At 40.6% G+C, this 14,483-nt stretch overlaps 1 protein-coding gene across 1 annotated transcript in view; it reads left to right on the plus strand.

Moving 5' to 3' along the window:
* Pclo (piccolo presynaptic cytomatrix protein) overlaps positions 1-12,270 on the plus strand; it is a gene marked incomplete at its 5' end in the record, with an annotated part of 335,712 nt that extends 323,442 nt beyond the window's left edge. Inside the window, 3 exon segments of the mRNA XM_013510507.1 lie at positions 4,867-5,001; positions 5,799-5,944; positions 7,770-12,270. Of these exon segments, the coding sequence (XP_013365961.1) occupies positions 4,867-5,001; positions 5,799-5,944; positions 7,770-7,910 (422 nt within the window).
* Positions 12,271-14,483: the final 2,213 nt, after the last annotated feature.

The raw sequence follows: 14,483 nt of genomic DNA on the forward strand, positions 1-14,483 counted from the left end.
TGTCTTCTCTAGAGTAAGATTTTTATCCTTTTATTGAAATTGACACATGAAAACTACATGTCATGGAGTGCCGTGTGCTACTTCCATAGGAGTATATATTGTGCAGTATTTGAAATGAAACATATCTGTCTCCTTATACGGTCATTATCTTTTGTGATGAAAACATTCCTAAACTTTCACTCTAGCCTAATTCTTTAAATAAAACTACAGAAGCATAGGTTTCAGGACACCAAGAGACCCGGAGATGGGTCAAAGCACTTTTCCTGTGTCATTTCCTCTTTATTCCGAAACATCACCTCACCCTGTGTGCAGGCGCTATTTTTTTTAGTTCACAGTCTGAAGCAGACACTGAGGTGCTGCCCACCCCATGGAGAGAGTGTACACCGAGCTTTTCTCCTCCATCTATGCTCCCGCTTCAAGGGACAAAACCATCAGAACCTACAAAAGAGCAGAAGGGACTGATCCCGTAGCCCACCATCACCACAAGCAACTGCTGTGGGCAACACCAGTGTGCCTGTTCTTTTCTTCCCTCAGTGGAAATATTAAAGAGTGAGCTGGAAAAATCTTTGAAACTTGTAAAACATCTTCACGAGTGTCACTCTGTGAAGCATGTGAACTTCAGCTTCCAAGAAAGAAATGGCGGTGTGATGACTTGAGAAATTTAATTAGCAGGCTTGAACCCGCCTTTCTCCCCAAGTGAGAAGGTGGGAAATAACAAGTTTCTCATGGTTGCTGTATTGATGCTTTAGGCCTGTAAAGGAAAAAAATAACCTAAAACAGTGAATTTCTCCTGGAAGAGAATGTTGTCATGCTCACGGGGGTGACCAGCTCCGTCCACCATTTCCATCAGCTCCCCACGCTGTGAATGACTTTTCCTTGCCTTCCTCCCTTTCAGTGAGGAGCCCTTTTCCCCCCATCCCAGAGATGGCTGGAGAGATGAGAGCATAACTCCACCTACGTTTCCCTGGTGTGGAGGGAAGACATAGAACTGTCTACAGGTTTGCCAACTTAGTTGAGCAGGCTTTGGTCCACCGTGAGACTTGGTCAAATATTCTTGGCCAGCATTCGCTCCAGAAAGTGCAAGTGTGTCTTCGATGTTCTGTGCTGACTCCTGCTTCATCTCGGAGCTCTGGGAATGGGGAGTCCTGGCTGTTTCTTTCTCATTCTGCTGAGACCCTGAGGCCATCGCTGTGTTGAGTGGAGACTCCCGGTCACAGAAGTTTAGCTTGACTCCTCCTAAGCTTTGACCTGCCCATTTGTCAGGTTTGACCTGCCCATTTGTCAGTGATGAGGAGGTTGGTGGTGATTCTGTAGATTTTGTCAGCTTGCTGGCTTTTACTGGGATACCTCCCTGTACAGTTGAGAATGCCACTAAGCTGTGCCTACTGGCATCTTGTCTTTCCATTCCTTGACCCGAGTTTTTACAATTTCTAGCAGGAAACTGTAGCTCATCCCTTGTCGGGTTGCTGCTGGTTAACATTTCCCTGAACTTCTATTTTGCTGTCGTTCCTCATACTGTCTCTAGAGGGTGAAGAAGGGAGATCCTAAGATAGGTCCAATTCCTCATTGTTTACTTTTGAGGCTCTGTTTTCTGGAAAGAATCCTTGAAAACGGAACGTGCAGATTGGAATGAGTGTGGCAATATTTATTTACAATGATGAAGTGACTGGAGCTGGGTTCTCACTCACAAGTCCAAGTAAATATATTTGGGACTTGCAGGCTCCTGTCCGTCAAGAGCATGTAAGCAAATATGAGCTGACAAGCATTAGAGTTCTGCGCTGGAATGTATTCGCCGGCACCAAATCCCTGAAGGAGATGCGCTGTCATAGTAGTTAAGAGGCCACATGTCACTGATTAAATTCACTAGGGGTTTTTCTAATTTGTTGGTTTTTTTCAAAGCACCAGAATTTTCTTTATTAATTTACCTACTTTCAAAAGATTCTCTGCCTATTAGTGTATTATCTTCATCTTTTCCTCATACCTTCTTTCACACCTTGTTTTTTTCTTTGCCTCAATTTGGAGTTGGAACTTAAATTATTTTTAAAAAACTTTTCACTGAAGCAGCATTAGTGAACTCATATTTTCTTCAGTTCTTCATTCCGAGTGAAATTAGAGTTTTAAACCAGGTGTGGCAGCACACACCTATAATCCCAGCACTCGGGAGGCTGAGGTAGGAGGATTGCTGTGAGTTCGAGGCCAGCCTGGCCTACAAAGTGAGCTCAAGGCCAGCCTCAACTGCATCGCAAGACCCTGTCTCAAAAAGACAAAAAACAAACAAACAAACAAAAAAAGAAACAGAAACAACACCTCTGTCTCAAAATTAGAGTTCTAGGTACGAATTTTCTTGTGGTTCTCACTTTAAATTTCCTAGATTCTGAAGTGTACGGTTTTAGTCATCATTATTTTTCAGAACTTCTCAGTATTTTCTCATAGTTTCATTATTCATCTGAGTTGTTTTTGTGTGTGTCATCAGTTAATTGTTATAATATCTCCTTTTCATAGAACTTACTGATGTTTTCCTTGTCATATAATATGTGATCATTTCTGTGATTATGCTGCATTGATTGAGAAAAGAGATGTATCCTCCACCATCCAGGTGTAGTGCTCGATATGCATCTGGGAGATCAACTTCATTGATTGTGGTGTCATGATGGCGTGCTTATTTTAGTCCACATGGCCTGGCTTGTCCCACTAACATTGAATTAATATTATTATGCTTTTCATTCTTCCTTATATTTCCTCCTACTCCTTATTCTGTAGCTTTAACCTTGTATCAGTGGTGCATAGGTATTCATAATGGCTTTATTATGATTTCTGAATTTGTTTGGTTTGCCCAAAGATTTTCCTTGTCTTATTTTCTGCATTTTGACTGACCTGTACTTTATCTGATAACAAGGTTTCAACTGCTGTGTGTCTGTGGATCCCACACATTGGAAGTGTATACCAATCTCTGTATTTTTCACTGGAAACATTTGGCATTGTTTCTAAAAGATGGCATAAAGCTAGTTTTAATGACCCAATCTAAAATGCTAAATAAAATTTGTTTTCCACACAAGCTACATCAGAAAATATGAGAAAATAATTGTTTAATGTCTATTGTATGCACCAAATTGTTTTTTCCTACCTTTTAGATCTTTTCAACACATAATGTATTTATGTAAGAATATATTTACTATCAACTCAGGAAGAGTTAAAAGATCCACTCAAAGTGTAGGGTAGACTCAGGGATTTTTAAAATATCAGCAAAAGCTCATTGACTTGGTTTGAGATGCCTCATTACCACAATCTTCTAAAAAACTACCATGTGTCAAGTATTGGTACAGCACCACAGAGTATCCACAGTGGTCTGGAGAGGACAGAAAGAGACTCCTCTCTTTTCCAACTATATGTCGATGTGAGATGAATTTTATGCAGTTCCGCTAAGATAACATATTGCAGTAGCTTTAATGTGGAAACAAGTGTGAGGATCCATCTGTCCTCTGCTAAGCCAAGCGTTTAGGAAGTGCTGCACTCCTCATTTTTTTGTTTAAATATATACTTTTTTTCATTAAAACATTTATGTGTATAATATTTTAATTTTAACTAAGGTAATAAATTTTTTGACTATCCAATTTCTCATTGAATTAAAAATTATAAACTTTTAATTTCTAACATTGATAGCTATAATCCACAGACAAGTGCTGGGAAGACATTCCATTTCTTTAAGAGTGTGAAGAACTCCTGAGACCAAAATGTTTGAGAATTATTAACAGCTGTGTTTAGAGATTGTCAATAAAGTCGTGTGTTCTAAAAGTAAAAACCACATTGTTAACATGGCTTCAGTGAGTACTACTGTGAAATCACAGGCACCTCAGTTCCCAGATGAAGTTCTCATTTGTGAGCGCACTGCTCCTTCTGTTGGAAGAGCATCTTCCCCACCATCTGACCCTGTTAAGTCCTCCTCATCCTCCTGGTTTCAGCTCATGCAGCACTTCCCAGGCCAGGGCTCCTTGGTTATGGTCTCTTGAAACAGCGCTCTTGTACTTCAGAACGTTTTCTCTCTTTCTGATCGTGTATTTATGGACAGAAATCTACTTCTTCCCAATAGAGGGAAAACCATGACACCAAGGAGTGTGCTGTGTTGGCCACCAGCGTGCTCGTTCTCTGAAACACAGAGCTGAGCACAGGGTCAGACGAGAAATAAAGTATGTGTTAGTGAACAGTTCCTTGGATGAACGGTGATTGAGGAGCAGGTGAATTAATAATGGGCTTGACCTGGAATAAGTACCTTCCTCAGCACCAGAAAACTCAGGAGAAAACACAGCAGAGGAATGCTTTGAGTTCACTTTGCATCGCTCATCATACTCTTCCTTGTGCAATTCTCTTACTGAGTATTCTTGCTAGTTATTTCCTTTACAAAGGAAAACAGAAAAGGAGAAAAGTAATACACAAGGGTATTTGCTGTGTTGCTAAGTGTTCTGGAGCAAGCCTAGTGATGAGCAATTACTGGCAAACAACTTTCTGTGTTTCACATGACACTGTTATTTACTCTGAATTATGCTAGAATTTTATTACTTTTCTGTATGTCCTTCCTGTGGTCTCATCGATTAGTTCTTTTGGTCTAAAATTCTACAGTTGAGAGACACATCTTCCACCTCCTTTGTTACTAGCCTGTCATTGTATTGAATAGACTTTGCTGTATCTGTGAAATCACCCCTCTCCCCACGAGGTTATTCTTGGGCTGTGCTTGACTTATCTGTGTGTGCAGTGCAATTAGAGGCTAACCACTTGATAAATCTTCAGTGAATGAAAGCATGCATGGATGATTGAAGTAAGCATTTAATAACAAAATTAAAATTTCTCAACATTTTCATTAAATTCTTTCAGTTAAAACTCAGGTAATGGGAGAAATCAAGATTGCACTGAAAAAAGAAATGAAGACAGATGGTGAACAACTAATAGTTGAAATTCTCCAATGCAGAAACATTACCTACAAATTTAAGTCTCCTGACCACTTACCAGGTATCTAACTTTATGATAAAAATAAATATAAGTCATCTAGGAATTTATTAAGGGGGCTGTCTTGGTTGTTATTCTCTTGTTGCTAAAAAAAAAAAAAAAACTACCTGACACCCAAAATTAAGGAAGGAAACGTTTATTTAGCTCACAGTTTATAGATGTTTCAGTTGGTAATCAGCTGGCTCCACGGCAGGTTGGCAGGGCACAGGGCAACAGTTCAAGGCAGCAGAAGACAGCAAAAGCAACTAGAGCAAAAAGGGGAAAGAGCAAGCCTCTTTTTCTCCCACATTTTGTATGCCGGTTACCTGCACACACCTACACCATCTCAGTGCCCTCCTCTTGCACAGGCTCAGGATGTTTACAAAGTGAGCACCCTGGCCCCTGCTAAATCACTTAATTAACCTTGTACACTTCTCAATTCTTAAGCTGACACAGTGTATCAAACATTACAGAGGTGTCTTAAATATTATGTGAAACATAGACTAACATTTAGTCTGTACAGCAAATACATCAGAAATATATAAAGAGTTAATTTCTACAATATGGATAAAATCTTTTTTTCTTAAATATTTTAGCTAAGAAAAATTTTTCAACACATTAATTAGTGAGACATTCATTAAAAGCAAGAAATAAAGTTTAATTGCTAAGAAAAGTGTTCTCTGTTTAATCATTCATGTTGTCTGAAATAAATTGTATGTGAAATCTGCTGCTATAAACCACAGAGGAACTCCCAGCATGCAGCTATTGCAATAAAAATTATAAGGTTGATGGAACCTAACGGGCTGCAATGTTATTTTCAGATTTGTATGTGAAAATATATGTGATGAACATCTCTACTCAAAAGAAGGTTATCAAGAAAAAGACAAGAGTGTGCAGACATGATCGAGAGCCTTCCTTCAACGAAACTTTCAGATTCAGCCTCAGTCCTGCGGGACATTCTCTTCAGGTAACTCTCTCTTGTATCGTTACTGCCTTACGTTTCTCACTTACACTGCATTTGTGTATTCGCTACTCAGTCGTTCAGCATTATGCGCTAATCATACACCTAAGGCATTAGAGAAAATACAAACTCTCCGAGGCGCATGCACGCAGGGGCCCTCTGCCCTCTGCTCGCCCCGCCCCCGCTGCCTCGTCTGCACGGCTCTGTGTGGCCAGTGCTGCCCCCTGCACTCACTGTCCTTGCCCTCGCTGGCCCATCCTTACTATTCTGCCCATGTCCGGGGTTTCCTGGCCACGTGGTCATTTCTGTGGGACCCTTCCGTTCACTCCCTCACACTGCGGCCAGGCTGGGCTTGTAAAAGCCCTGGCTGGGTTATCCCCGCTACCTGGAATCATTCAGAGTCCTCCAAGGTGAGCTTTAATTGTGTCGATTTAGTCACAGCTTCTTATATGCCTTTCCACTCCCCCCATTCGCCAGCTGCACCGACTCACCTCACTGCATATCAGGTCAACTTCTACCGCTGGTCACGTCCATTTCCTTCCCATCAAACTCCCTCCTCACTTCTCTCCATCCATCGCCTCGCTGTGTATCGAACAAACCCGGGGACTGCCTGGGATCTTAGGTATAATTCGCACACGGTTCACAGATCCATTCCTTTCCTTGTTGCGCTACAAGCCCAGTTCGTCTCATGCAACAATTTATGTACGTAGGACCTGGGCTTCCACGCCTCGCCTCCTCTAAGGCAAGGCCTGCTTGTCAGTGCTCCGCTCTCTGCCCCCATTGTGTCCTCAGGAGACACAGAACCAGGGTGAGGCGGGGAAGTGCAGGTGGATGGGGAGAGAGGAACGACTAGGAAGAGACCTGTGGCGCTGGCACACCAAGCCTTGAGCTAACGACAAATACACTTGCCCTGCGGAGCAGAGACCCTTCAAGGTGGTTAACTGGATCAGCCCAGGATAATCTCTGAAGTTGGGTGCCCAAATGTGTCAGAGATTCAGTAACCAGAAGGCGAGGAAGATCCCTGAAATCCATTTGCTAAGACAATGTTTCAAGGGATAATTCAGGGTCCCTTGAAATCTCCACACCCAAAACCAGAAGAGATGTCATATCCAGAAATATATGTTTAATGTTGAAGAAAAATGAAGATTTAGAGAGGCAAAAACAATTGAATTACCTGCATGAGTTTCTGAAGAGTAATATAGAAGGGAGAAAAATACAGAAAGTTATCAAGGATGAACAGATTGATCCAAGATTCTCCACAATTCTTTCAACTACTTAGTTAAAGAGAAAGAAAATCTCTGTACTCTCAGATCTGTAGAATAACATTATTTCCATACATGACTGAAGGAATCGTGTTGTAAGAGCATACTATAGTTAAATCAGCAAATACTAAATGGGAATGAAGTCTCATTTGTTTACTCAGCATTCAAATCATTTTTCTGCTTGATTCAGCATCTAATAAACTAATAAAAATGTATTTAGAAGAGTTATTTTGTGAAACTTTCCATCATTTTCAGCATACGTCTAATTAGAATTAGCCGGTTATACAGTTCTTATCTAGGGTTCTCATATCCTTCAGCGTGTATCTTTTCCTTTAGGGAATAAGTTTTAAATGTTAGCCTTAATTAATTCATATTGTGGAAATCTTTTGAGACTATCTTGATTATTCTCTTGCCAAAACAAAAACAACAACAAAAAAAAACCTCATACCTGTCCCCTCTTGTCTGTGCTATTTCTTTGGGTCTGTTAAACAGTTGAAAAATATATATGTGCATATGTGTGTGTTCATACAGAAATATATATAAAATGTGGATTTTTTTTTTTTTTGTAGATTCTGCTTTTCTCCAATGGAGGGAAATTTATGAAAAAGACCTTGATTGGTGAAGCCTGTATCTGGCTTGACAAAGTGGATCTCAGAAAAAGAATTGTCAACTGGCATAAACTCTTGGTCAGTCCCACTCAGACGCACTAAGAACTTCGTGTGCTCAGGGGGAGTCACCTCCATCCTGACTGGTTGGATGCTGTTGTACTGAGCTATCCTCAAGGCGAGCTCGAAAGGAGACCAACAGGCACAACACCATTGTTCACCAACAACCTGGTGAACTCACTGTGTGGGTCACAGGAGGAGACACAAATGGAAAAGTTCAGAGGTTGAAAACAAACCAATGCAGTAGAGCTCTGAGACCTCGGGTTTTCTTGGTGGCGAAGAGGTGGGAGGGGAATTTTGATTTCTTACAGCAAAGGAGAATCTTCTAGCAGATATGAGGCACAGTGGCAAATGTGATCTCAAAGGCAGCATGCAAGAAACTTTCATGCAAGAAGGTGTGGCTGAAAGAACTGATGTAATAAATCTCAGTTCTCAACAGTGGAAAAATTCTTCATCTTGTGTTCTCAGACAAGTTACTTTTTGAGATCTAACATAGGATGCACCTTCGATGTGCGCCCAGGACTGGAGGAAGACCACAGTGTCCGTGGGCCAAGGAGGCAGGCGGCGCAGAAGTCGTGGCTAGCAACCCACGTTGTGCAGGTTCGCTCGTGTCTAACATGGTGGGGTACACAACACCAACTGTGGAATCCATGTGGTAAAAGCACATTTGTTTCAGTATAGTTTTGAATAGTATAGAGTGAAGATAATACTAGGTAAAAATGAAATTATTTATCTAGAAATAAAACCACATCAGGTGAATAAAGACTGTTGACTCACCTGATACTGGAAATTTGGTTGAAGATGTCGGAGTCTCCATAACTGTCCATTAAGCTAGGCATTTTCAATCTACACACCAAAGGACCTAGGTTAGATTGGTATGTTCTAGGAAGCATGATCACTTGTTCTTTGTGGACTTGCAAATAAATGTGTATCCTGCATATTTCTTTTCTCTTGAGTAATGTATTGTCAGAGAGGAAAAATCTTTTCTCTGGCAAACAAATCATATTTATCTTGTGAAATTAAATTGGTGTCATTTTCTGCTTTTCCATGATGTTTTTGCCCTGCACTCATTACTTGTATAATGAAAACTCTGATGCCAGACTCAAGTTTTCTCTGGCACTCTGTCCCTCCCTCCACTGTGACAGTATCACAATGTTCAAGGGGAAAATACGTACAATGTCAACATTTGAGATTAAAATAGACTTTGAACTCTTTTAATAATATACAATGAAACAACAAATGTCTATGTCATTTAGATGAAGAATCCTCTTCCCCATCCACCACAGGTAGTAGAAGTAACCTGGAATTGTGGGAAACACACTCAGTGGGCGTTAAAATCCTGGCTTCTTTATTGATTCTGCTACTGACACTGTACATGTCACTTACACTCACTTTCTTCCAGTTTTCTTATCCATAGTATAAAAATAATATTACATTCCTAACTGTCCTCATGGGATGTTGGAATGATTAACTCAAGAGACCTATGAAAAATGAAAGCACATTTCCAAATATAGTTTTATACACAGAAGTGAGGTATAATTATTATGTAACTTTTTAATTCTAATTTTATATGTAATATCACCCTCCAAACCAATGGCAAGCATTGGGATGGATAAAAATAGTAAACTAGGAAAAGTAAACACTTCACTTTTTGTTTAAGATGTGAACTTTGATTTAACCTGGAAAAAAAGATGAATTAAATGAAAAAGATGTGCAAATTTTGTTATGCTCAATGCAGTGGGTTACACTGATCTTATCCCTTGCTCATATCTTACCCGAAATAAACTAAATTGCTTCTCAGCATTTTGAATTTAAAAGCTGCTACTTTATTCAAAGTGAGGTTTTAGTGGCATTAAAAGGAGCCAACTCTAAAATATTGGTTGTATATTGAATTTTCTCAATTGAGAAAAAATAAATTTGAGAGAGATGTAAAACACTAAAACTGAAGAATTTCTAAAATACCCCAGGCTACTGTTCATTAAGGAAATAAAATTCACCTCTCTGCACCCAGCATGTCCCGGTCTTCCCACGGCTCACCCTTCACGGATATCGCGTTACTGGTGTGCAGCGCGCTGGGCGCGGGGGAGGAGAAGCACCTAAAATAGGACATCGCTAGGATTTTCTTTTTAGAGATTACTAGATCTGCTGATGGATATTTCCAGGAGCAGTTAGCCCTTGAGGAAGCCTAAATCATCAGTCATAACGGGGGAGGAGGAGACCTAATGCCCTCCCTCTGGCATGGAGAGCTTGGCTCTCTGCCTCACAGGTGAGCCCTGGCGCTCTTCAGGCTTCATCCGCAGGGTGAGAGCTGATGGTCAATGGCTCACCGCGGTGCAGCCGCAGCTTCCCTCAGAATAACCTAGTCGGGGGACTGCAATCCAGAATTATCCCTACCTAGCTACTGACCGCGAGGGAGTAGGAGCCTTGCCCTTGCGGGTGCCCCTTGGTTCGAAGGACAGTGGTGGGCTGGGTCAACCAGAAGAGACGCCGCCACAGGGCTTCTTTCGCGCACCAGCAACCCCTGCAGGGAGTGTGTGAGGTCCGGAGTGTGCCAGCTAGCAGCCGGCCAAGCTCCTGGGCTGTACTGGAATTGTTCTATGCAACACCGGTCCTTAAGTGCATGCATCTCCTCTGCATGGTGTTGATTACCCTTCTTACAACAAAACTGTTTCTTTTTTTAATTGCAAACAGGGCTCTTGGTGTTTTTTACTTTTTTGTATATATCACAGCACATGATTTTCCACTTTTTATTTTATTTTGTTTTAATGGGATTACCTTTTTTTATCCTAATGGGGACAGTTTATAATCTCTAGTTAATGTGTGATTAGTCCAATTACTGCACCTTTAAAAGCATCTGAGTTTTCTCAAAGATTCCTTGTGTTATCAAAGACTGAGTCTCCTTGTTGCTTTAAAATTTGGTGTAAGGAAACTTTCAGCTGTAGAAGAAAAAGCACAGAGTGAATTTTTACAAAAGAAAGGAGATGACAGACTCATCATTATAGACACATATGACCACAACATCAAGACAGAGGTGTTTTCCCTGTTTTTACTTAATATTAAGGAAATTATTGAGACACTGAATTGTTTATTTGCCATTGCAGTTTAAGAGAACAGTATCCAAGATGAAGGGGAGCACTTGTCTTTGCTCCTTAATATTGTCCATATTTTAATAAATCATACTAAGTAAATGCATATTTTCAGCATACCGGTGAGATTTATTTTGTGGATTGCACACATTTAAATAGTCATCTTGTGGGAATATTATAGCTGGTAACCAGCTGATAATGACTTTTATTATAGGAACGGTTAGGACGATCGTGGTGGTATCTATAGTGACACTAACAGTGGTCAGTGATGTGAAGTAAAATAAATTATATATTATTATATTGTGCCCAGTTTATTAGAAATTATTTGATCAATGCTTCATTTCATTAAGATATCATAAAGATGTTGATAATATTTTTTTACTTTATTAGTTAAATCATAACTAACAATATTTTTAAAAACTTATTTTCATTGCTATAATGTCAAATATTCCAAAATCAGCCAACTACAGCTATAAGTGTTTATATCTTTGTGTGTGACAGAAGTGATTTTCCCTCTATTTGAGTTTGAAATGAAAGTAAAAGAAAGCTCAGTGACTGGTTATGAACAGCTTTTTAAATAATTACTTGCCTATATGGTGAATGAATAAGATACCTTCATGGAATGCAACACATTGATGTTTTCTGTATGTCCCACCTTCTTATGATTAAGGATTCCCGTTAAACCCAACTCAATTAATCAAGTTCCTTCCCTGGTAGGTAGATTAAGTGAGGGTTTTCTTAACTCGTTACGCTGTATATAATGATACACTTGGTAAAATAGGCAAAGTTGAAATACTCATTTCATTTGGCATCTAGCATGTGAATACGATTCTTCTTTGACTGTGTCTATATTTAAGTGACGTGCTTAAGTGCACCCTCTACTGATCAGTACACCCTCTACTGTGTGTACTAACGTCCTAACAACACATCTGATGTTAAATAAAAGATTCTTGTCTCAAAAAAATTGAAAACCTAATAAAATTGATTTCAAAATAAAAATACAGTACTTGGAGATATGTCTTGTTTCTGACTATATGTTGCATGCCATGTTGGTGATTCGCTAGTGTGTTTTTTCTTTTTTTTTTTTTTCTTTTTTCCCTAAATCCTTCTGGAAAACCTAATGAACAAATGCAAATTCTTGGATATAAATTGATCTGGAAATATATGAGACTTGTATAAAATTGCTTGTAAATCTGTCTTGGGTTTTACTCTATGTAAAAATATGTCTTGGTTTTGTGATTGTATACAAGATGTATCTTGATAACTTATATAAATTGTGCTGTATAAAGGCTGTTGTCTCAGCCTTACTAATAAATATTCAAAATATCATCTTTGACACCTTGAGTTTATTAAGATTTCCAGCCCAGGCATAAATTTATGTCTGCACCTCCATTTGTCAATGTGCAACTCAAGTAATGAAATCAAAAAGAAAAGGAGGTGTTTAGTGTGGGTGTAGGCAAATTTTAAGTTTCATATGGAGAGGTTAAAAGAGATCCCTTCAAATGTTTGTAAATTTCTCAGGAAAGGTGTGGAGGCATCTGCTTAGCATGAGGTACAAGCTAACAAGGTTAAACATTTGAAGAGAGTACGGGGGATTCAGAGTAGTCCTGGAGTACACAGGAAGAGAGAGACGTCATGAACCTCCAGGGGTTGTTTGGGCTTTTGGACAATGAACAGTGACATCAGTATGCCTTTCTGTCTTCTGTAATTTCCCCAGCCTGGAAACTTAAGACCAGCAAAAGGACATGTTAGATTTTAACTTCTGTGAGACTTACCAGACAGATTAGACAAAAAAAAAAAAAAAATGTGTGAGAGACTGCAGGGTCTGGGCAAAGTTGATTTTCAATTGAAGAACCATTGGCTATGTACTAAAGAGGGACGTGAAGAAAGGTAAAGACTGATGAACTGGTTACTACCAGCTGAGCACTTGAAAAGAAGAAAAAATATACCTGAGCCCCAGACAATGATTATTAGCAAAACTGATCAATTTTCTTTCCATTCCCTGTGTAATATTTTACTCCACTTATGCTGACTCCAAATGTTCAAATGGTGTTTCTGCTTCTCGTGGTAAAAAGTCTTTGTTTAGGAGACAGGTTTTATTTTGTTGAGCTGGAAATTTTAATTTAATGTTTTGTTCTATCTGAAGTTCAAGGACCTCTCCTTCTTAATTGAGTACAGCCTTTGAGTGGTGCAAACACTTTCTTAGGAGGTGCTGCTCAAAGCTGCTGTTGCACACATGTGAAAGGGAGCCACACACTCCGCATTACTCACAGGGCTGGCCGGCGGGATGAATGGTAGCCGGCTAGAGCACTTGACGCAGTCATGCCTCATCCAGATCCTCACAACTCTGACTCAGATTTCATGGGGAACTTGCTGAGCCCCTCCTTCAAGTACACCCTCCGCACAGCCACCTGGGACATGCCTAAAGTGCACATCTGACCGAACGTGTCCCTGCTTGAAATCACTCAGGAGTCCCACGACCAGAAGCCCGGAAGAAACCATGCCTCGTCCTCGAAAGCGGCTTCTCTATCATTCATTCCCGCAAACAGTCGCATTATGAGAACCCTCCTCCTTCCCTTCCTTCCTTCCTTCCTTCCTCTCTCCCTCCCTTCCTCTTCCTGCCTCAATTAATTGAATAAATGCTTTCCATCCAGTTCCCCTTGCACTGTCTCTGTCTCTCTTTCTCTCTGTTTGTCTCTCACCCTTTTTCCGCTGTTACTGTCTCTCTTTCTCTCCCTCTGTTTCTCTCTCTGTTTCTCTCTCTCTCTCTCTCTCTCTCTCTCTCTCTCTCTTGCTCTCTCTCATGCTTTCTGCTGCATCAAGAAAATGCTGCTTTTATCCCTCTCTCCCTCCATGGTACACCCACTCCTTGAAGTGTTTTAGTGGTGTGACCTTTCTTTTTTTAAATAGAGATCCAGAACCTTTGATTAAGCTCTGCCTCTTGGCTCAGCCTGGTGTCACAAGCTGCCCCCAGAGCTTGCCTGGCTTATACCAGCCCAGCTCCACATCCTCCAGGCCATCCCTTCTCACCCTACAGGCTCCTTGTCTGGGACTGGCCTCCCTCTATCATCACTGCCCCTGACCCTGAGACTGTCCAGTGCATGGCTGCAGAACTCCGCATAGTCCATCCTGGCACTTACTGTCGATTGTGCATACTGATTTTTGTGATCAGATTAGTAGTGTAAGATTATAAACCTCATGTCTTGGTTACTTTTTTCTCACTGCTGGGACAAAATACCTGACTCCCAAAATTAAGGAGGGAAAGGTTTATTTCACTTACAGTTTGTGGAAGTTTCAGTCCGTACTTGGCAGATTATAAGGCAGAGTGGCACATGGCAGAGAGCTAGCTCAGGGTGGCAGAACACAGCTAAGCTGCAAGCACACACCAGGGCGGAATGGCAGAGGAATGTCCTCAAGCACCCTTTTCCTCTCCCTTACATACGCAAACTATCCACCCCAGGGTGGGTGTAGCTCTCATACCCATAATAATCAAACTCTAAGAGCCTGCCCCGTGGTTGCATGAAGTTTTGGA

This window comes from Chinchilla lanigera, unplaced genomic scaffold (assembly GCF_000276665.1).
Source record: "Chinchilla lanigera isolate Chin_1 unplaced genomic scaffold, ChiLan1.0 scaffold00009, whole genome shotgun sequence".
Classification (NCBI taxonomy): Eukaryota; Metazoa; Chordata; class Mammalia; order Rodentia; family Chinchillidae; genus Chinchilla; species Chinchilla lanigera.